At 42.7% G+C, this 24,047-nt stretch overlaps 1 protein-coding gene across 1 annotated transcript in view; it reads right to left on the bottom strand.

Annotated features, from left to right (window-relative positions):
* Window positions 1–23,734, bottom strand: part of LOC138851594 (metalloreductase STEAP4-like) — a 28,171-nt gene extending 4,437 nt beyond the window's left edge. Inside the window, exons 1-3 of the mRNA XM_070080852.1 lie at window positions 23,495–23,734; window positions 6,350–6,425; window positions 3,637–3,842 (exon numbers count right to left, since the gene is read on the bottom strand). Coding sequence (XP_069936953.1) covers window positions 3,637–3,842; window positions 6,350–6,425; window positions 23,495–23,719 — 507 coding nt within the window. The 5' untranslated portion in view covers window positions 23,720–23,734. The remainder of the gene's footprint in view (window positions 1–3,636; window positions 3,843–6,349; window positions 6,426–23,494) is intronic.
* Between the last annotated feature and the right edge of the window lie 313 nt (window positions 23,735–24,047).

The following is a 24,047-nucleotide window of genomic DNA, read 5'->3' as shown; positions in this document are numbered from 1 at the left end:
CTTGCTAAAAACTGAGTCATATTGGGACTTGAGTAGCTCACTCATTTCCTTGCTGTCATCTGTGTAGGACCCATCTTGTTTAAGTAGGGGCCCAATACTGGACGTTGTTCTCGACTTTGATTTGGCACAGGAGAAGAATTACTTTGAGTTTCTTTCGATTCCATTTATTGCTTTTAGATCTTCCCGCGATTCCTGACTCCTATAAGATTCCTTTAGCTAAAGTTCGATGCTTGCTATTTCTCTGACCAGTGTCTCCCTACGCATTTCATATATATTGACCTCTTTTAGCCGCTCTGTTATTCTTTTCTGTCGCCTGTAAAGGGAGCGCCTGTCTCTTTCTATTTTACATCTACTCCTCCTTTTTCTTAGAGGAATAAGCCTTGTGCATACATCGAGTGCCACCAAGTTAATCTGTTCTAGGCATAAGTTGGGTCTGTGTTGCTTAGTATATCTTCCCAGCTTATATCGGTTAGGACTTGGTTTACTTGGTCCCACTTTATGTTTTTGTTATTGAAGTTGAATTTGGTGAATGCTCCCTCGTGACTAGTCTCATTATGTCGGTCTGGGGCTCCACGCATACATGTCTGAACCTCAATTATGTTGTGATCTGAGTATATTGTTTTTGATATGGTGACATTTCTTATCAGATCATCATTGTTAGTGAAGATGAGGTCTAGTGTATTCTCCTGTCTAGTAGGCTCTATTATTTGCTGGTTTAAATTGAATTTTGTGCAGAGATTTAATAGCTCGTGTGTGTGTGAGTTTTCATCAGAGCTGCCTCCTGGTGTTATTACTGCAACAATATTATTTGCTATATTCCTCCATTTTAGGTGCCTTAAGTTGAAATCCCCCAGGAGCAAGATGTTGGGTGCAGGAGCTGGAAGATTTTCCAGACAGTGGTCAATTTTTAACAGCTGTTCCTGGAATTGCTGGGAGGTTGCATCCAGAGGCTTGTAGACTACCACAATGACTAGGTTTTGGTTCTCGACCTTTACTGCTAAAACTTCCACTACATCATTTGAGGCATTAAGCAGTTCTGTGCAAACAAGTGACTCTGCAATGTACAGGCCAATGCCCCCCCCCTTTTGCCTGTTCACTCTGTCACATCTGTATAGGTTGTAACCTGGGATCCATATTTCGTTGTCCAAGTGATCCCTTATGTGGGTCTCAGTGAAAGCCGCGAACATTGCCTTTGCCTCTGCAAGCAGTCCACGGATGAAAGGTATTTTGTTGTTTGTTGCTGGCTTTAGACCCTGTATATTTGCAGAGAAGAATGTCATCGGACTGGTGGTATTGTTGGTACTGGGGGGGGGGGATTTTTTTCCGGCATTAGTATCTGTATCTGTTGGTTTGGAGTGGAGGCCATCGACTGTGGTTCCACTCCAGGAATGACTGAATTTGGTGTACGATTTCTGCCATTTCCTGCCAGTTTTTTTTTCCTTCCTGGCACTAAAAAACCTCTCCCTCTTGAGTGGCTGTGGCTACCCAGGTTTTCCCATGGCCTGGATGTTTTGTATCTTTTTGTCCCCTTTAGATGGTGTGCCTGGCAATTTAAGTTATAGCACAGTCTTTCCTGTACTGAAGAGGTACACATTTCAGGGTGAAAAAGCTTACAGGAAGGGAGTTTGCATTTTCCTGTTGTCATATGGGCACGGCATTTTCTAGGGTGGTCATAGTTGCACGTCCCGTCTGTTTTTTCCAGATTTCCCATGTCTGCAGATACCAAGTGCATAGTATGTGCACAGGCTTGGTTTCCGTTTGCCTTGGGTTTCTGTGACTGTATTTCCTGTTGGTGCATGTTATCTTCCATATCACTCGTGTCACTTTCCCTCAGATTTTCATTTACGTTTGATTGAACACCTAATTCCAAGGGAATCAATTTATTAATTGTGCATAAACTTTCCTGGCCACGACACAACACTTTGATATTCCTGACAACACCTTGTGCATCTGGGTACAATGTCAATAGTTTGCCCAGAGGCCACAATGTTCGATGTTGTTCAGTGTCAATTAACACAATGTCACCTGGTTGAATGGTCTGTCGATTTACTGCCTCTGTCGCACCATAAAAGTGTTCACGTAGTGTAAGAAGATATTCCTTATGCCACACATTAGACCAATGATCAATTATTTTATTTAACATTTTAAATTTATTACACAACACTACTGCATCATTGTAATCTTCATCACTTTCTTCAGGATTGTCTCTATAGACAGGGGCAGCTTCCAATTTCCTTCCACACATTAGGTGAGAAGGTGTTAATACATCTGCATCAGGTGTATCACTCATGTACGAGAGAGGCCTATTATTTATCCGATTCTCCGCCTCCACTAACACTGCACCGAATTCTTGCAAATTAATTCTCTTCCGGTGTAGTACTTTACGGAGACACCTCTTCACTGTGCCTATCAGTCTTTCATACAGCCCCCCCTTCCAAGGGGCTCTAGGAGTAATAAATTTCCAGGTACACCCTCGCTGGGTTAACAGAAATTGAACATCGTTACTATTATTTAATTCTATCAAATGTTGAGCACCTGCTACAAAATTTGTGGCATTATCCGAAATCATCAATCTCGGACAGGATCTCCTAGCTGCAAATTTTCGAAACAGCTGTATAAACTGTTCTGCAGACAAGTCCTGAGCCACTTCTAAATGAACTGCCCTAGTAGCAGTACAGGTGAACAAACAAACATACACTTTCAGTGGAACACCATCTGAAGTACCTGTTAAAATTATTGGACCACTGTAGTCTACACCTGTTACATCAAATAGTTTCACTAATTGTACACACTCCTTTGGCAATGGTGGAGGACCTGGGTACACATAGGATCTGGCATCCACACGGCGACATATTACACAAGATTTAATCACCCTTTTTACACTTTGCCGTCCTTGTGAAATCCAGAAAGTCTCCCTAATACAATTTAAGGTATCTTGTGCCCCACCATGCATTACATTTTTGTGGGCATTTAAAACAATTAAATTTGTTAGATGATGAGTTTTGGGCAGTAAGATAGGGTGTTTAGCATAATCACCCAATTCAGCATTTTGTAACCTACCTCTGCACCTAATTACACTGTTCTCTAAATACAGCCCCAATTTCTCTATTATGGAACCTCTCGGTAGGTAAGACACATAGGCAACAGTTAGGCAACTTTATTCCGATACGTTTCGCCTACACAGTAGGCTTCTTCAGTCGAATACAGAAAGTAGGCAGGAACAGTAGAGATGTGAAGACGATGTAATCAGTCCATCACCCTTGAAGTCGTAGAATTTGAGGTTGTCAGTCCCTCAGCCTGGAGAAGTTCAGTTCCATAGTCAGGAACTATCTGAAGATCAAGCGACAGTGCGGAGACTTAAATACTGTCGGAAGGAGAGGTGCAGAGTAGTAGTAGTAGTGAGAATGTAGCCACTGAGAGGTCAGGTCCCTCTCAGATCCAACAGTTCTCACTTGAAAGGGTTGTCCAAGGTGTTTTCTGTACCAAGAGGCCATGTGTTGCAGTGTCTGACAAGATGAACATCAAAATGGTATACAATACCGACAGGTTGGTAGTTAAGATACAATACCTGTCGGTATTGTATACCATTAATGAAAATGAACTGTAATTACTTATTACATACAACATACCACTTACTTGTTCATTGGATGGGAGGTAGCATTTGAAATGCGGGGTTACTAAATCCTCCCATTTGCTAAAGATAATGTGGAGAGCAGCCAGCAGCAGTGTAAGCCAACCAACACGACTTTGCAAGAAGGAGAACTCCTTCCATGTCATGGATCCTGCAACTGAAGGCAGAGAAGCCAGTCCCAGCACCCCAGCTAGTACGAAGGTCACTATACCTGTACAATACAAGTACGGAGGTTATTATACCAGTACGATGCAATATTCTACGAGAGGTGTCACCTGAGGTGTATCATATTAGGTGGAAGTATTTGCTACTGCTCCTTTGGGCTTAGAGTTCTGCGCATGCTCTAAACCCCTACCTCTGTCTCTGTCTTTCTGTCTGTCTCTCTCTCTCTCTCTCTCTCTCTCTCTCTCTCTCTCTCTCTCTCTCTCTCTCTCTCTCTCTCTCTCTCTCTCTCTCTACCTCTCTCTCTCTCTCTCTCTCTACCTCTCTCTACTTCTCTCTCTACCTCTCTCTACTTCTCTCTCTCTATCTACCTCTCTACCTCTCTCTACCTCTCTGTCTCTGTCTGTCTGTCTGTCTGTCTGTCTCTCTCTCTCTCTTTCTCTCTCTCTCTCTCTCTCTCTCTCTCTCTCTCTCTCTCTCTCTCTCTCTCTCTCTCTCTCTCTCTCTCTCTTACACAGGGTTTGCCAAGGTTAGGTTAAGGATCCCTAACTTTATTGACAAGCTAAGAGCTGTTACCTACATCAGCTCATTTGAAAACATTTTAAATGTTATGAAACATACAAGTACGGAACAGGATGAAGTTGGAGCCATCTGTGGGCCAGCATTTTCATTTGATCAACTATTTCGCTGACATCATAATACTGTACGAATGTGTTCCAGACTCGAGTCATCCTGGGTATATATGATCTCAGATGAAGTGATGTTCTGGAGAAGGGTACAGCCAGAGTGAAGTTGCTGCTGACTGCCCGTCTTGTGATATAGAAGCTTGCTTCTCGCTGTTCTCGAAGTAGAGCCGAGTGTGGTACCTTGACAATGTTGGCCTTGTACATAACAGTAAGGGCGCCCACATCCCTCTTGTGTTGAAGATTCTGCCGAAATGACATCTCTATCTAGGATGGGTCCAGGCAAGAGATGAGACGTCTTGCTCTGTTCTCTACTCTGTCAAGCAGTCGCAGATGAGAGGGGAAGGGGGCAAGCAAACCAAGAAAGTGGAGCATACTCAAGGTTTGAGCGTACCTGTGCCTAATACAGAATCTTGCAACCCTACTGTCAAGTAGATGTGAGATACGTCGAAGTGCTGTAAGCTTTCTGGTTGCCTTGTTTGCAAGATTTACACCGTGGTTCTTCATGGTCAGTTTGGAGTCAAATTTCACCCTAAAGATATCGACTTCCTCCACAGGTACCAACACTCTCCAATTCATACTTTCTACTGCTCTAGCATTACCATCATGGTACCTAGAGACCATCATCATTTGTGTTTTCTGAGGTGCAAATGTTACCTGCCATTGGCTTTGCCAAGCTAATATAGCTCTTAGCTGGTGATTGATGTAGCTGAGAGCAGCTGGCATTTCTTCTTTTGGATAAGTAAATGTCAGAGTACAGTCGTCTGCACATGCATGGGATTCTGGGAAGATATGAAGAAGGTCATTGAAGTAGACATTCTATATCAATGGTCCCAGCACACTTCCTTGTGGAACACTTGCCCCAGTATGATGTCTTGCTGATTCTGTTCCACTGAGAAAAGCCCTTAGAGATCTGCTTTGGTTTGTGTGATGAATAAGGCAACCTCATCCTCCACCCACTGACGCAATGGGAAAAGATGGGAGACCTTGAGCAATACATAAATTTTCTGTGTTTTATTTTTTAAATAAGTTCATGCATTTCATTAATAAATCTTAAAGAGAATAAAACATTTATTTTGTTTAAAGATATTTATAATGTAAATATATTGCTTATAATACAAAGAGAGGTATTGAACCAGTTACGCTAAATCGCCACTGACCCGACCCTACATCCATCAACGTTTTTACCTACAGTATTCTCGGTGTTTTGGCTTGGCATCTGCATAGATTCAGCAGCTGCCAAATGACTCTTAGATACAACAACTGCAGCATAAGAAACCTTTTCTTAAATATGGCAAATGGGGTAGTGGTCCCTTCAGAATTATTAAATACTGATTTCGAGCTGTCAATTCTGCAACTTCCTTCACGATCCAACTTTGTCTTCCGAGGGATTATCAGTATTTGTTACTACAGCTCTTACAAGTTGTAATCATTTTTAGTATTCAGAGCTACCAAATTCCCAATAATTTAGGGTTATGCTGAACTCAGTATGGGACTTAAGGATATAAACTGCATTTTGCTTACGAATATAAGAATCCAACAATAACAGAACTTTCTCTTGAAGAATACAGAAAGACCCCCATATCCGCAGACCCGGTATCCATTGTTTCAGTTATCCGCTGTTTACCGTGGCCTGAAAATAACACTTAAATTTACTTAATAATGGCCTCAAAGTGCAAAAGTTATGATGCTGGAAGATTTTCAAAGCCTAAAAGAAGCCTTTAAGTGCTTCCCATCAGTGAAAAGTCATAATTATCCACTTATTGGAAGTAATTTATCAATACAACTTTATAACAGGTTTCGGTATCCACTGAAAACATTGTTATCCATTTCCCGCGGATACGGGAGTCTGCTGTATTTCTCTGCTACTTACCACAAGCAACGAAGGTGGGTCCTCTCCATCCGTCTGAGTCGCTGTAGAGTTCACCGTCAGACAGCATAGCGAGGACCTAGAAACATTCAGTACAGAATAAAGATATCTTAAATATAGTTTCGTTGGATTATCCCTTTTAGTTCCGTTGGATTATCCCTTTTAGTTCCGTTGGATTATCCCTTTTAGTTCCGTTGGATTATCCCTTTTAGTTCCGTTGGATTATCCCTTTTAGTTCCGTTGGATTATCCCTTTTAGTTCCGTTGGATTATCCCTTTTAGTTCCGTTGGATTATCCCTTTTAGTTCCGTTGGATTATCCCTTTTAGTTCCGTTGGATTATCCCTTTCAGCAAATTTATAATCGTTTGTAGAATTTTGGATGGCTTTGAATAAGTATTAATGAATCTAGAGAATACCACTGGAGTCCCATTGGAGCATATGGAAGACTGTTACAGAACTGGAAATAGTACACGTGTGTGCGTTACGTGATAACGATGAATGATTACAGTGAAACTTTTCTGGAAGATAAAAATACGCCATTTCTATACTTGCCTTTTAAAAACTTTCACTGCACTTCTGTTGTTATTTAATTTTATTCATTGACTACATTCTGTTATTCTGTTATTTTTCTCCAACTATCTTTCAATATAGAATAATCAGTTAATTGAAGAGTCTAAAAAAGAAATGTCCGTCCTTTCACCGCAGTATTTGTCCGTTCCTCCATCCTACGTCCGTTCGCTTTTATACCTCATACAATGTGACTATCCACGTACGTATTAAATAACACAGTCTTGTTTCAAATTATTTATATACACAGAAGCTGTTCCTTTTCTCCTGCAAATCCCTTTGGTATATAACAGAAGATAACTCAAGCTATCTTAACTCACGTACCAACTTAAGCCACGTACTCTAAAGTCCAAACACGAGTACGGTTTAGACTGGACTTGCCACAATCGATGCCAAATTGACTAGTCTTATAAATAGCAGACATATCAGCGGCAGCATCTCATCTTCGTATCCAGGTAATGGACGCAGTACGAAACTGCCATGCAAATAATTTACGGAGGCCTAAGTTGATGGCCAGTACAAAGTGTCAAACAGAAAACAATACACACAAGAAACAATTATTCTCGAAATTATTTTCTGTTGTTGTTTTTCGTCCGATTTCGTTCATTTTTGGTCTACTTTAAAAAGCGTAATTTCAAGTTATTTTGACAAATTTTCATTAAGATCGGCCAACGAACAAATGGGAAAAAAATATATACAGAAAATTAAATATGGAAGCCTTACTGTACTCATTACCCCGGCCAAATTTTTGATATACTAATCTGGTTTCATCGCGATAAGAAACATTGTAATATACTTTATCTTCATCCACCAAGAAAGTACAGTTGGTTAGTTTTTGAAATTTAGCAAAATATATGCCCATAACCCCCCCTCCCCAAAAAAAAAAAAAAAAAAAAAAATTGGGTTATTTCGAAAATTTCGTCACTCGCTTGTAAATTATTTTTTTTTTACACAGGATTTGACAAGGTTAAGGATCCCTAGCTTTATTGACAAGCTATTTACAGGTTAAGGATCCCTAGCTTTATTGACAAGCTATTTACAGGTTAAGGATCCCTAGCTTTATTGACAAGCTATTTACAGGTTAAGGATTCCTAACTTTATTGACATGCTATTTACAGGTTAAGGATTCCTAGCTTTATTGACAAGCTATTTACAGGTTAAGGATCCCTAGCTTTATTGACAAGCTATTTACAGGTTAAGGATTCCTAACTTTATTGACATGCTATTTACAGGTTAAGGATTCCTAGCTTTATTGACAAGCTATTTACAGGTTAAGGATTCCTAGCTTTGTTGACATGCTATTTACAGGTTAAGGATTCCTAGCTTTATTGACAAGCTATTTACAGGTTAAGGATCCCTAGCTTTATTGACAAGCTATTTACAGGTTAAGGATTCCTAACTTTATTGGCAAGCTAAGAGCTGTTACCTACATCAGCTCATTTGAAAGCATTTTTATTGTTATGAGACATACAAGTAGGAAACAGGATGAAGTTGGAGCCATCTGTGGGCCAGCATTTTCATTTGATCAACTGACTTTATCTCGTTGACATCATTATGCTGTACGAATGTGTTCCATACTCGAGTCATCCTGGGTATATATGATCTCAGATGGAGTGATGTTCTGGAGAAGGGTACAGCCAGAGTGAAGTTAAAAGGACACAAGTGCAACTAATGTGACATTTTATTGTGGCAACGTTTCGCTCTCCATGAGCTTTGTCAAGCCGAGAGCGAAACGTTGCCACAATAAAATGTCACATTAGTTACACTTGTGTCCTTTTACTTTACATATTGTCGGTAATTCTACCAACATTATTACAGAGTGAAGTTGCTGCTTTCTGCCCGTCTTGTGGCATAACAGCTTGTTTCACGCTGTCCTCGAAGTGGATCCAAGTGTGGTACTTTGACAATATTGGCCTTGTACATAACAGTAAGGCCACCCACATCCCTCCTGTGTCGAAGGCTCTGCTGAAATGACAAATCTATCCAGGATGGGCCCAGGCGAGAGATGAAACGTCTTGCTCTGTTCTCTACTCTGTCAAGCAGTCGCAGATGAGAAGGGGGGCAGGCGAACCAAGAAAGTGGAGCATACTCAATGTGTGAGCATACTTGTGCCTCGTACAAAATCTTGCAACCTCTGCTGTCAAGCAGATGCGAGATACGGCGAAGTGCTGTAAGCTTCCTGGCTGCCTTCTTTACAAGATTTACAACGTGGTTTTTCATGGTCACTTTGGAGTCAAGTTTCACCCCAAGGATATCAACTTCTTCCCAGGTGCCAACACCCTCCCATTCATCCTTACTACTGCACCGGTATTACCATCTTGGTGCATAGAGATCATCATCATTTGTGTTTTCTCAGGTGCAAATGTTACTTGCTATTTATTTCCCCAAGTTGATATAGCTCTTAGCTGGTGATTGATGTAGCTTAGAGCATCTGACATTTCTTCTCTTGGATAAGTGAATGCCAGTGTACAGTCATCAGCATATGCATGTGATTCTGGGATGAGATGAAGGTGATTGAAGTAGACATTCCATAACAATGGTCCCAGAACACTTACTTGTGGAACACTTGCCCCGATAGGATGTGTTGCTGATTCTGTTCCATTGAGAACTACCCTTAGAGATCTACCAAGAAGGTAATCACTGAGGAGACATAGCATGGAGCCTGCAATTCCCAGAGCTTGCAGTTTTGCTAAGAGTCCCTGGTGCCACACTCGGTCGAAAGCGCCAGCAATGTCCAGTGCTACCACACAGCTGACTTTGGATTCATCCAGTGACTGATGCCACTTAGTGGAGAGGTTTAACAACAGATCAGCAGCAAAGTGACCTTTCCTAAAGCCACATTGACGGTAACAAAGTAGTGAGTGGTAGTCAAAAAACTGTCATTTGTCTTGAGATTATTGTCTCAAGGAGCTTGCCAGTGATTGACAGGAGTGACACTGGTCTGTAGTTGCTGAATACTGCTCTGCTCCTCTTTTTGTGAACAAGGACTACATTTGCCTCTTTCCATAGAGAAGGCCATTTACACTGTACTAGGCAGTGCTGAAAGATGCGAGTTAGAGGTGCTGCTAGCTGGTCTGCACATCATCTCAGCAATCTTGGGCTCAACTTGTCTGGGCCCACAGCCTTTTCGTGGTCAAGCGATTTAAGAAGGAAGTGCACCTCTTCCTGCCTTATTGTCACCTCTGACTGTTTTGACACAGTTCTTGCAGCTAGCCAAGGAGGGTCCCTTGCTGGATCTGGAACTTGCATTTTGGTAGCAAAATGTTCGGCAAAGAGGTCCGCTTTCTCTTGCCTGCTAGTAGAGGTGGTCCCATCCTGTCGATTTAAAGGTGGAATGAGTTCACCAGGCAGATAACTTTGTCTGTCCTTGACCAGGGGCCACCAGGTTTTGGAGCCTACCCTACCTGATGCTAGCTCTCTTCTTGTGTCCGTCTCCCATTTAGCGATGGCCCACTTTTGAACGTCACCCATATGCTTACAGGCTTGCCTGTGCAAGTTCCTGTTATAGGTGGTAGGATGTCTCTTATACCTTTGCCATGCTTTGTACTTAGCTGTAACAGCCTCTCTACAACGAAAGCCAAACCAAGGCTGATCTGTAGGCTTCGTCACATATTGGCGGTGAGGAATGTGTTCTTGTTGTAGATTAAGGATGTGTCCAGTGAAGGCTTTCACTTGGTTGTCAACATCCCCTTGGAGAAGAGCGTTCCAATCGGTGGTGGCGAGCTCAGAGCAAAGGGCTAGCCAATTACCTCTTTCCCATAGCCAGGTTGTGCGTGTGGACTCCTCACCTCGTTCTGTTGGGATCTTAAGTGTCGCAAAAACAGCCTTGTGGTCAGATGATCCAACGTAGCCGAGGGGTTGACAAATGACTATACCTTCTGCTAGATCGCTCACTATTGGGTCAAGGGAGGAGCCAGAGATATAAGTAGGGAAATCAACAAAGTTTCTCATGTCAAACACTGCAAGAAGGTCATCAAAGTCCCTCTGTATAAGATGTTGGTTGAGGTCACCAACAATTATGACATGTTGACAGTTGTGTTGTAGCAGAAGGGAGTCAACATTTTCCATTAGGAAGTTGACTGGGTCTGCATGTTGCCACTGAGGTCTGTACATTGCACATGCTAGTACAGAGGTACTAGTGTTTATGCATAGCTTGAAGAACATCATTTCAAGATGAGTAGGGATGGCAACATCAATGTGCTGGGCATGTACACTTTTAGAGAAGCACACAGCAACACCTCCTCCTTGCCCTTGCCTGTCTTTTCTCATCCATGAGGTGTAGCCAGCAATTCTTTGCAAAATTTTCTGGAGTCCTGTCGTCCAAAAATGTTTCAACAACAGCTACCATGTCGGGACGTTGAGTTTTCACAAAACTGTATGTGAGCTCTCCAACATTAGTAATGAAGCCTCTAATGTTGGCCGACAGGATGTTGATAGAATGGCTCCTCATGATGTGGTCAGCTTGAGGTGGTGGGTGTGTCAGGCATGTAAGGTGCCTGTCCTCGAGAGAAGTAGGGCACTGAGGCAGCTGCAGGGATGTAGGTCTGTGGTCTTGTATAAGGCACAGTACCACCTGCTGGGCTGAGATAGGAATAGCTGAGTGGGTGACGTGTGAGTGTGTTCACCAATTCAGAGATCCTGCTGGTTTGTTCCGAGAACAGGTCTCTAAACAGGTGGTCCTGTCTATCAAGTTCCTTTTTCTTCCGACACTGGTCCTCCTGATGTCCTTTCTTGTGGCAGTAATTGCACCTAGTATCTCGCGGGCAGTTATTGGTGGTGTGTCCCTTCCGGTGACAGCAAGAGCACTGCCTGGGTGCCTGGGAGGGTGGACTATTATTTGTTGCGCCCCTTGTGTTTTGCTGATTTGTATCCAGGTTCTGCCTTTGGGACTGTGTTGGTGGAAGGTGAGACGGCTGTAGATGTCTTCCTTCTCCACGTCCTCTTCCACGTCATCTACCACGCCCCTGTGCAGTTCTGACAGATGTGTCCCTTCTGTTCGTACTTTGGTTCAGTAGGTATTGAGGTGCAGTGATAGTGCCCTGATTATTAACTGACCAATATCTGGTGGGGTAGATCCTGACTCAGTACTTGCCGATGAAGCACTGCTGCCAGATGTTGGAATAATGTCGGCAGGTGTGCTGACAGGTGTAGGATCAGAGATGGTATGTGCACTGCCTAGTGTACTGGTAGGTGCTGAAGCAGAAATGTCAGGTGTAGGAGAATTACCAGATCCAAGGCTTACTTCATTGCTGGAGAGAGGATCTGTTCCCTCTGTGGTAGTCAGAGAAATTGTGTTAGGATTCCCAAAGGTAGTGTTTTGAACTCTGTCAATTTGTGGGGCCTTAGCGATGACAGAATTCCACCAGTTATTTACCCCTGAGTTAAGCTCAGTGTGGGACTTACAGTCTTTGTCAATAGTGTCACCATCAGCTGAGCAGCTTATGTCACTTGATGTAGGCTTGCACTGACCTTCTACAATAGCTTGAAGGTTATCTAATGATTTGAGGAGCTCATGAAGTGCTTCCCTGTGATGGATTATCTTAGCTGCGACTTTACAACACAGCCCATGAGGGCAGTCTTGATCTTTGGAGGTACCTCTGAACCTTCCTCCTGTGCTCCAGGTTTGTTTCCACATATACCACAGGAGTATGGATATCCATCAATTTTCTGAGATTTTCAACCTGACTGCAACAGAATTCTTCTTCTGGAATGCAATCTGTGTGGCAGTAGTTGGAACAAGTAGGCTCCTTACATGTGCGATGAATGGAGTTTACCTGGAGTTTACCTGGAGAGAGTTCCGGGGGTCAACGCCCCCGCGGCCCGGTCTGTGACCAGGCCTCCTGGTGGATCAGAGCCTGATCAACCAGGCTGTTGCTGCTGGCTGCACGCAAACCAACGTACGAGCCACAGCCCGGCTGATCAGGAACTGACTTTAGGTGCTTGTCCAGTGCCAGCTTGAAGACTGCCAGGGGTCTGTTGGTAATCCCCCTTATGTGTGCTGGGAGGCAGTTGAACAGTCTCGGGCCCCTGACACTTATTGTATGGTCTCTTAACGTGCTACTGACACCCCTGCTTTTCATTGGGGGGATGGTGCATCGTCTGCCAAGTCTTTTGCTTTCGTAGTGAGTGATTTTCGTGTGCAAGTTCGGTACTAGTCCCTCTAAGAATTTCCAGGTGTACATAATCATGTATCTCTCCCTCCTGCGTTCCAGGGAATACAGGTTTAGGAACCTCAAGCGCTCCCAGTAATTGAGGTGTTTTATCTCCGTTATGCGCGCCGTGAAAGTTCTCTGTACATTTTCTAGGTCGGCAATTTCACCTGCCTTGAAAGGTGCTGTTAGTGTGCAGCAATATTCCAGCCTAGATAGAACAAGTGACCTGAAGAGTGTCATCATGGGCTTGGCCTCCCTAGTTTTGAAGGTTCTCATTATCCATCCTGTCATTTTTCTAGCAGATGCGATTGATACAATGTTATGGTCCTTGAAGGTGAGATCCTCCGACATGATCACTCCCAGGTCTTTGACGTTGGTGTTTCGCTCTATTTTGTGGCCAGAATTTGTTTTGTACTCTGATGAAGATTTAATTTCCTCATGTTTACCATATCTGAGTAATTGAAATTTCTCATCGTTGAACTTCATATTGTTTTCTGCAGCCCACTGAAAGATTTGGTTGATGTCCGCCTGGAGCTTTGCAGTGTCTGCAATGGAAGACACTGTCATGCAGATTCGGGTGTCATCTGCAAAGGAAGAAACGGTGCTGTGGCTGACATCCTCGTCTATGTCGGATATGAGGATGAGGAACAAGATGGGAGCGAGTACTGTGCCTTGTGGAACAGAGCTTTTCACCGTAGCTGCCTCGGACTTTACTCTGTTGACGACTACTCTCTGTGTTCTGTTAGTGAGGAAATTATAGATCCATCGACCGACTTTTCCTGTTATTCCTTTAGCACGCATTTTGTGCGCTATTACGCCATGGTCACACTTGTCGAAGGCTTTTGCAAAGTCTGTATATATTACATCTGCATTCTTTTTGTCTTCTAGTGCATTTAGAACCTTGTCGTAGTGATCCAATAGTTGAGACAGACAGGAGCGACCTGTTCTAAACCCATGTTGCCCTGGGTTGTGTAACTGATGGGTTTCTAGATGGGTGGTGATCTTGCTTCTTAGGACCCTTTCAAAGATTTTTATGATATGGGATGTTAGTGCTATTGGTCTGTAGTTCTTTGCTGTTGCTTTACTGCCCCCTTTGTGGAGTGGGGCTATGTCTGTTGTTTTTAGTAACTGTGGGACGACCCCCGTGTCCATGCTCCCTCTCCATAGGATGGAAAAGGCTCGTGATAGGGGCTTCTTGCAGTTCTTGATGAACACAGAGTTCCATGAGTCTGGCCCTGGGGCAGAGTGCATGGGCATGTCATTTATCGCCTGTTCGAAGTCATTTGGCGTTAGGATAACACCGGATAGGCTTGTGTTAATCAAATTTTGTGGCTCTCTCATAAAAAAATTATTTTGATCTTCGACTCTCAGTCTGGTTAGAGGCTTGCTAAAAACTGAGTCATATTGGGACTTGAGTAGCTCACTCATTTCCTTGCTGTCATCTGTGTAGGACGCATCTTGTTTAAGTAGGGGCCCAATACTGGACGTTGTTCTCGATTTTGATTTGGCATAGGAGAAGAAATACTTTGGGTTTCTTTCGATTTCATTTATGGCTTTTAGTTCTTCCCGCGATTCCTGACTCCTAAAGGATTCTTTTAGCTTAAGTTCGATGCTTGCTATTTCTCTGACCAGTGTCTCCCTACGCATTTCAGATATATTGACCTCTTTTAGCCGCTCTGTTATTCTTTTCCGTCGCCTGTAAAGGGAGCGCCTGTCTCTTTCTATTTTACATCTACTCCTCCTTTTTCTTAGAGGAATAAGCCTTGTGCATACATCGAGTGCCACCGAGTTAATCTGTTCTAGGCATAAGTTGGGGTCTGTGTTGCTTAGTATATCTTCCCAGCTTACATCGGTTAGGACTTGGTTTACTTGGTCCCACTTTATGTTTTTGTTATTGAAGTTGAATTTGGTGAATGCTCCCTCGTGACTAATCTCATTATGTCGGTCTGGGGCTCCGCGCATACATGACTGAACCTCAATTATGTTGTGATCTGAGTATATTGTTTTTGATATGGTGACATTTCTTATCAGATCATCATTGTTAGTGAAGATGAGGTCTAGTGTATTCTCCAGTCTAGTAGGCTCTATTATTTGCTGGTTTAAATTGAATTTTGTGCAGAGATTTAAAAGCTCGCGTGAGTGTGAGTTTTCATCGGAGCTGCCTCCTGGTGTTATTACTGGAACAATATTATTTGCTATATTCCTCCATTTTAGGTGCCTTAAGTTGAAATCCCCCAGGAGCAAGATGTTGGGTGCAGGAGCTGGAAGATTTTCCAGACAGTGGTCAATTTTTAACAGCTGTTCCTGGAATTGCTGGGATGTTGCATCCGGAGGCTTGTAGACTACCACAATGACTAGGTTTTGGTTCTCGACCTTTACTGCTAAAACTTCCACTACATCATTTGAGGCATTTAGCAGTTCTGTGCAAACAAGTGACTCTGCAATGTACAGGCCAATGCCCCCCCCCCTTTTGCCTGTTCACTCTGTCACATCTGTATAGGTTGTAACCTGGGATCCATATTTCGTTGTCCAAGTGATCCTTTATGTGGGTCTCAGTGAAAGCCGTGAACATTGCCTTTGCCTCTGCAAGCAGTCCACGGATGAAAGGTATTTTGTTGTTTGTTGCTGGCTTTAGACCCTGTATATTTGCCAAGAAGAATGTTATCGGACTGGTGGTATTGTTGGTACTGGGGGGGATTTTTTTTCCGGCATTAGTATCTGTATCTGTTGGTTTGGAGTGGAGGCCATCGACTGTGGTTCCACTCCAGGAATGACTGGATTTGGTGTACGATTTTTGCCATTTCCTGCCAGTTTTTTTTCCTTCCTGGCACTAAAAAACCTCTCCCTCTTGAGTGGCTGTGGCTACCCAGGTTTTCCCATGGCCTGGATGTTTTGTATCTTTTTGTCCCCTTTAGATGGTATGCCTGGCAATTTAAGTTATAGCACAGTCTTTCCTGTACTGAAGAGGTACACAGTTCAGGGTGAAAAAGCTTACAGGAAGGGAGTTTGCATTTTCCTGTTGTCATATGGGCATGGCATTTTCTAGGGTGGTCATAGTTGCACGTCCCATCTGTTTTTCCAGATTTCCCATGCCAGCAGATACCAAGTGCATAGTATGTGCACAGGCTTGGTTTCCGTTTGCCTTGGGTTTCTGTGACTGTAATGGGTTTGAAAATCAACAAGTTGAAGAATTGAGACACTTATGCAACACACGGGAATCTTTATTGAAGAAACGTTTCGCCACACAGTGGCTTCATCAGTCCAATACAAAGTAGAAATGGATAAGAAGAGGATTCCTCAACCTGGAATCGATGTGTTCAATCCATCACTCTTGTAGGAAGTGCAGCATAGGGCCAGAGAGGTGGCTTATATACTGCAGTCAGATGAGGTGAAGCAGGAGGAGGCGGGATCACAGTGGGACCTGCCACTAGTGTAAGTAGGTCGTCGTCCAAAGGTTGGACAAGCGTTGAAGTCTTTGTACCAATATCCCATGATGTTGCAGTGTCTGACAGATGTGATGAATGGTTTTGAAAACCGACACGTTGAAGAATTGAGACACTTATGCAACACATGTGTTGCATAAGTGTCTCAATTCTTCAGGCTCCTTACATCTAAGAAGTATTTTGTCTTTTGTAGTATACCCACAAACACTGCAGTAACTACTGGGACAACAGCCAGATAGCGAAGATATTCTTGCTATTTTGCGAGGTGAAATCATCACAGAGGAGGCTTGTAGGTTTACAATGAAGTTCACAGGAGAGAGAGAGGGTGGGTGGTGGTATTGTGGGGGTGTTTATAACGGGGTGGGTAGTGAGGGAGGGTGAGGGCAGGCAGTGGGCCGGCAAGCTGGAAGTGTTGCCTTCTCACTATCACTTAAACACTGTTTATGTTATCCACGTTTTCACTATAGGAAGATGTTACACAAATCACTCTGTTGCATTGTACAAGTCACGTTGTTATAAAGCACCCAGCTGTTAGTACATAGAGATATAATATTAGATGCTCCCTGTGAAGGCAATAGTGACGTCACTCCTAGGCCTTCCCGTTCCCTCACTCTCACAACATTGTACACCAAAACACTCTTAACTGTCACTGATTTCGCTTATATTCACTTCTATGGAAGAGTTAACTTGCTTTTACTGTGTTGTAGGTAGTACTAGGTCACTGAACAGTTATTTTCCTCACCAACCCTCGTAGTTAATAAGAAAATCTGTGGAGCACACTGTGACACGTCCTCTCTCTCCCTCCCTGTATCTCTCTCTCTCTCTCTCTATGGCTATTGTGAAAATTCTTTCGAACCATTTATTACTAACGGTAATGTGACGAAACGGTGCACCGTGGCCTGATCGCCAAAGCTCTCGCTTCACACGACGAGGGTACGCGTTCGATTCCCAGCGAAGGGTAGAAACATGAGGCGTGTTTCTTTACACTGGTTGTCTATGCTCACCCATAAGTAAAATGGGTACCTGGGTGTTAGTGAACTGGTGTGGGTCGCATCCTGGGTGTTAGTGAACTGGTGTGGGTCACATCCTGGGTGTTAGTGAACTGGTGTGGGTCACATCCTGGGTGTTAGTGGACTGGTGTGGGTCACATCCTGGGTGTTAGTGAACTGGTGTGGGTCACATCCTGGGTGTTAGTGGACTGGTGTGGGTCACATCCTGGGTGTTAGTAAACTGGTGTGGGTCGCATCCTGGGTGTGTGTGGACTGGTGTGCGTCACATCCTGGGAGTTAGTGGACTGGTGTGGGTCACATCCTGGGTGTTAGTGGAATGGTGTGGGTCACATCCTGGGTGTTAGTCGACAGGTGTGGGTCACATCCTGGGACAAAACTGACCTAATTTGCGGGAAATGCTCAACATAACAAGCGGCTTTCTAGGGTGCTTACCTGTATGTACCTCAACATTATATACATACCAGTAATCTCATTGGGAGACAATCATATTGTTTACCGTAGTCACCCCGTGTAGACATGTGAGAAAACTTAACCACCCCTGGTCGCGCCAAGTGGTCCCCTCGACCTCACAATCTTATCCATATCTATCCGAGACCAGTATGGATTGGATAGCACCCACAAGTACGGTGCTACTAATTAATTGTGGACTGTATAGATTATATTAATTTAGCTGAATGAAGGGAAGGGGGGTAGGATACACCTGGATACATCCATCAAGGAAAACATTTGTACATAATCCCACCACTTACCAGATGTTCTCTGGTGGTCCCTTGATGTAGCTGGATCACTCATAACCTATCTAATCACAACATAACACAACTGGCCAGCCTAAGTTTGTTATAATTAGAAGGGTTACTTAACTGTGGGTGATTGATACTCCTTATTTCTTCCATTCACCATCTCAGTTTCGATGTCCTGCTACACCGACACGGTTCTCATTCCAGCAAGACGAGGTATCCGCTGGTTTGTCCCGCTTTAAACGTCGTGACTCAAGGAGCTTCGCTTTCCTCGTCTCGGGAGCAACGAGGTCTAACGTGTTCACTCGGAGCAAGACGACTTATTTCACTTCACGCATTCTCTTAACTTAGCGTTATTATCATTAATTACATTACAATTCACAAGACGATTTAATGGCTCATAATTATTATACACATTAGAGATCACTCCATTAAGATCTGAGACCGATGAGTGATGATTAAACCAAGGGTAATTTTCCTCGGGACACAGTCCAGGACGACGCGTCAGTCACCCACGGTCCTACCCTTATTCACTCAATTACCACTCTATTACCGTGGTCCCGTAAATCACGTTCCCTCACTCTCCACCAGGAACAGTTACGACACTTCCTATTACGAAATGAGGCCTATATTAATCCTTAGGCCTCCGTGAATGCCAATTTCATGGTTCCATGCTTTTTCCCCGCTTCCTCTCCACCTTCAAAACAAACCCGCCACTCTCCCCCGCACATCCGCGCATGCGCCAAGGGAACTCTTGGTTCTACCCTATTTTCAAATACATTTTTGACTCATATCGGCACATAAAACACCTATTAGGCGCTATAGTTTCGGAAAATTAAAAATTTTCCACAGATGTCAGCTATGGTCTGTATACCTTGTACATGTACTGGTAGTAAATAAAGATATTATTAATATCATAACAAATAGTTTAATAACTTACTTGAAAGACAATTGACGAAACTTGCGCAAAGCTGATTACTCGCGGAAAAAAATGCGAAAAAATCGCGTATAAGCTAAGCGTGTTCTTGTACAGTTACTCCTGTGATACATACGCTAGCGTGTTCTTATAAAGTTACCCCTGTGATACATACGCTAGGCATGTCCTTTTATAGTTACCCCTGTGATACATACGCTAGGCATGTCCTTTTATAGTTACCCATGTGATACATACGCTAGCATGTTCTTATATAGTTACCCCTGTGATACATATGCTAGGAGTGTTCTTATATAGTTACCCCTGTGATACATATGCTAGGAGTGTTCTTATATAGTTACCCCTATGATACATACGCTAGGCGTGCTCTTACATAGTTACCCCTGTGATACATACGCTAGGAGTCCTTTTATATAGTTACCCCTGTGATACGCTAGGCATGTCCTTTTATAGGTTAGGTTAGGTAAGGTTCGTCAGGAAACAGGACAAATGTTTCCTGACGCGGGTCTTAGTCAGATGATGACCCGCCTTTGGAGCTTTTGGTCATCTGACCGAGGCCTTCCGCTGGCTTACCGGTCCACCCCTTTAAAAATTATGGTCATTTATAACCATTGTTTTTTTTTTCATATTTCCTTTTATAGTTACCCCTGTGATACATACGCTAGGAGTCCTTTTATATAGTTACCCCTGTGATACGCTAGGCATGTCCTTTTATAGTTACCCCTGTGATACATACGCTAGGAGTCCTTTTATATAGTTACCCCTGTGATACATATGCTAGGCGTGTTCTTATACAGTTGTCCCTGTGATACGTACGCTAGGAGTGTTCTTATTTAGTTACCCCTGTGATACATACGCTAGGCATGTTCTTATTTAGTTACCCCAGTGATACATAGGCTATGAGTGTTCTTAGTTACCCCTGTGATACATACGCTAGGAGTCCTTTTATATAGTTATCCCTGTGATACATACGCTAGGAGTGTTCTTATATAGTTACCCCAGTGATACATACGCTAAGAATGTACTTAGTTACCCAGTGATACATATGCTAGGCGTGTTTTTATACAGTTATCCCTGTGATAAGTACGCTAAGATTGTTCTTATATAGTTACCCCTGTGATACATACGCTAAGAGTGTTCTTATATAGTTACCCCTGTGATACATACGCTAAGAGTGTTCTTATATAGTTACCCCTGTGATACATACCCTAAGAGTGTTCTTATATAGTTACCCCTGTGATACATACGCTAAGAGTATTCCTATTTAGTTAGCCTTATAATATACTCGTTTTCTTTAATGTTAGTAGACCAGAGAGAACGTTATAATCTTTAGCGTAAACTACAATATACTACTAGAGTCTTCGGGGTCTGTATTATGTTTCTGTTTATTTACTTTACATAAAAACTTAAGGAACAATACAGCAGGCCTACTGGCCCATGCGAGGCAGGTCCAAGTCTCCTACCGGCTTAAGCCATTGCCCTAACTTAGTCAGGTCAGATCACTTTCACTTAAGGAAGGATCACGGCATCTGACCCAGTAACACAAGCTACTCACGCCAACTCACACCACCCGCTCCTGTCTAATATTATTTTGGAATATATGTGATAGATAAATAGACGAAATTGTCAACAGAGTAATTATGTAATATTGTATAGCGACGTGAGCAACTTCTAGCGTCATGGCGGCTCACTTTCTGAAACATTTGGAATAATAGAACACACAATAATAAATAAAACAGGTACAGTACCGTGACTGGAACGATACACAAATAACCGGCACATAAAAGAGAGAAGCTTACGACGACGTTTCGGTCCGACTTGGACCATTGACAAAGTCTTTTATGTGCGGGTTATTAGTGTACACAATAATAAAAGAATCGAAGAAAAAGGCGAAAATTCACTTCATTCTCAGACACGTATTGTGTTACATGGAAATATAAACACAAATGCAGTATAATGTGATCCTTTATTGACTACGTTTCGCCCACACAGTGGGCTTTTTCAAGTCACAAATAGAACTACCTGGCGTGGAAGGAACGCGAGTATTTATAGTCCGGTTCAGAATGCTGAGGTCAGGTGAAGAATGCTGCATCTATTTCCATTGTGTCGGTATTTTATACCATTTATTTCCATTGTGTTACATCACAAAAATGTCGTTGTAAGTATAATTCGTTGTATAAACATCGTATAAACATGAGACCTACACCAATAGTGTTGAATTAGCTTTTTGTAATGTTTACTCACTTTTCGTTTTTTTTTTTTTTCGATTATTTTCGATATTTTTTCTGATTCCCGCGCCCCTAGCCCTTTAGCCCCCTCCTTCACTGGCATTTTATTGACAATAATAGTCCCAAAACGGCATCAAATACGCAATCATCACTCAAAATCAACAAACATATATTCAGATGAATCACGATTCCTCAGCAACATAACGGTATCTGTAACATTTGCATTGTGTATACATTTTCGCTCAAAATTAGGACAGAAACTACAATGATTTTTCTTATTCATAGCTGAATTGTATGGGATTTATCAGGCCCATGCATTAATACAGTGACAGGTGGCCTCAAACAGCTTGTAATTAAACCATACAATTGGCCGGGGTAGAACCCACGATCAGAGAGTCATAAAATCCAGACCGACGCGGGTTCTATCCCCGCCCGTGGTATAGTTTGTATGCAATCGTGTCATTACGATTTCGCAATCCAGGATATTAAAAACCTGTAATGAGCCTTTATATATATGTCTTGTACCGCCACATGTGCCCCATTCCAAACAATGTGAAAAGACAGAAAAGTCCTCACACTGAGTACCCGCACTCAGGGAAACTAAATTAAGCAGCTGATGAACTAGCCAACATTCAGGTAAAGGCATTCTGAAAATTAGACTTTCATTACTGAAAAAATGGAAAGTTTCATACTTATTATCACTCTCTGGACATTTTAAAAGAACAGGAATGCACGAAAGAGGCCTAAAACTATAGTAAGAGACAAAGGAATGGACAGATTTAGGCAAGGACACATAAGCTAGCAGCTCACAGCTACAAATACAGAACAGATATGAAGGAAAATTGCATATATGGCTATGATCCGTAAATAATGCAGCATTGATTTAGACATATTTCGGAAGATGGAACTTTTCGCTACATATAAAACAGAAAAAAAAGTGGAAACTTTAAGCTGGTTCTAGTTCTACAGGAGAGTATCTAACTACGAGAAATAAAATGTAAATCTTGACAGAAGCATAAGCAACACTCACATGCCGTTTAAAACAAGCGACCTACCTGGAGAGTTTACCTGGAGAGAGTTCCGGGGGTCAACGCCCCCGCGGCCCGGTCTGTGACCAGGCCTCCTTAGGTCAGTGTCCCAGGATGCGACCCACACCAGTCGACTAACACCCAGGTACCCATTTTACTGATGGGGAACATAGACAACAGGTTGAAAGAAACACGTCCAATGTTTTTACTCTGGCTGGGAATCGAACCCAGGCCCTCACCGTGTGAAGCGAGAGCGTTAACCACCACGAGAAGTTGACAAGACACGTGTGTGACAGGTATCTTTATTGTGAAATGTTTCACCTACACAGCAGACCTCTTCAGCTGACTACAGAGCAGGTAATTATGAGATGTAGTTATAAGGTGGTCAGTCCTTCAGCCTGGAGAAGAGTTCTGCTCCATAGTCTGGAACAGATTAGAAATACCTAACTGTTGCACACGTGTCATATATATCAGACGACCTATACTGAACATATACAGGGTATACAGAACATATACAGGGTATACAGACCATAGCTGATATCAATGACATACTACTACATAGAAAGCCGCTTGCTATACAGAGCATTTCCCGAAAATTAGGTCAATCCCGTTCCCAGGATGCGACCCACACCAGTCGACTAACACGCAGGTACCTATTTTACTGACAGGTGAACATGGACAACAGGTGTTTTAAGGAAACACGTCCTGATGTTTCCACCGGTACCTTTGATCGACCCCCGGACCTCAGTGTGTGAGCTGACAATACTGACAGCAGTGAAAACACTGTAACTTGTACAGTCGTGGAGAGGAGAAGAAAACTCTAAGTAAACTGCACGTACACTGAAAGAGCTTTATAAAGTCTGTCTTGATAAAGCTTTACCCTGAGTGAGACTATGCCTCAGTAAAAGCTTTCTCGTCATGCTTTTGCCTTGATGCCCAAACAAATCGGCATTAAGTCTAGCTCTTGTAACTACCAATGGATTATCACTAAAAACCTATTGGAAATTTGGTAACTTAAGAAATTATACACATGGAGAGAGGCAACTCACGTGGATGGCAGCGTTGAACACCATAAGGAGACCCAACTGCTTCCTTCCCTTGAGCCACCTGTCCAGACACAGTGGGAACTCTGAGTACTTGGTACCTCGCACCAGCTGTATATACGCTGCTATAACACCTGTAAATATATGACACATTAAATACAATCTCATCTCAATGTTTGTGATCTGCTTCCTACCAACACGTAAAGCCAATACCAGAATCATTAAAGACATTTTGTATCATGTGAAATATTTTTTAAAGATATCTCTTTTGCTAGGACATAAAATACTGGAAATTCAACTTCAGTCGACAGATAAAACATCGGAGATTTCTCTCCAATCAAATTATTAATAATATTTCGGAATTATTACTTGGGACAACTATTTAACTAGCTAACTTCTACATAACTATGTATAATTATTAGAGTTTACACTTGATACTAGTGCCTGTGGCTCTAGCACACAATCTGTTTTCCACCTGATAATCATCTGTCATGCACCTGACAGTCATCTATCATGCAACTTTAAGTTCCGTGACTGGAGCAATACACAAATAACCCGC

This window comes from Cherax quadricarinatus, unplaced genomic scaffold, assembly GCF_038502225.1.
Source record: "Cherax quadricarinatus isolate ZL_2023a unplaced genomic scaffold, ASM3850222v1 Contig1111, whole genome shotgun sequence".
Classification (NCBI taxonomy): domain Eukaryota; kingdom Metazoa; phylum Arthropoda; class Malacostraca; order Decapoda; family Parastacidae; genus Cherax; species Cherax quadricarinatus.
This window is presented reverse-complemented; position numbering and strand designations above follow the sequence as displayed.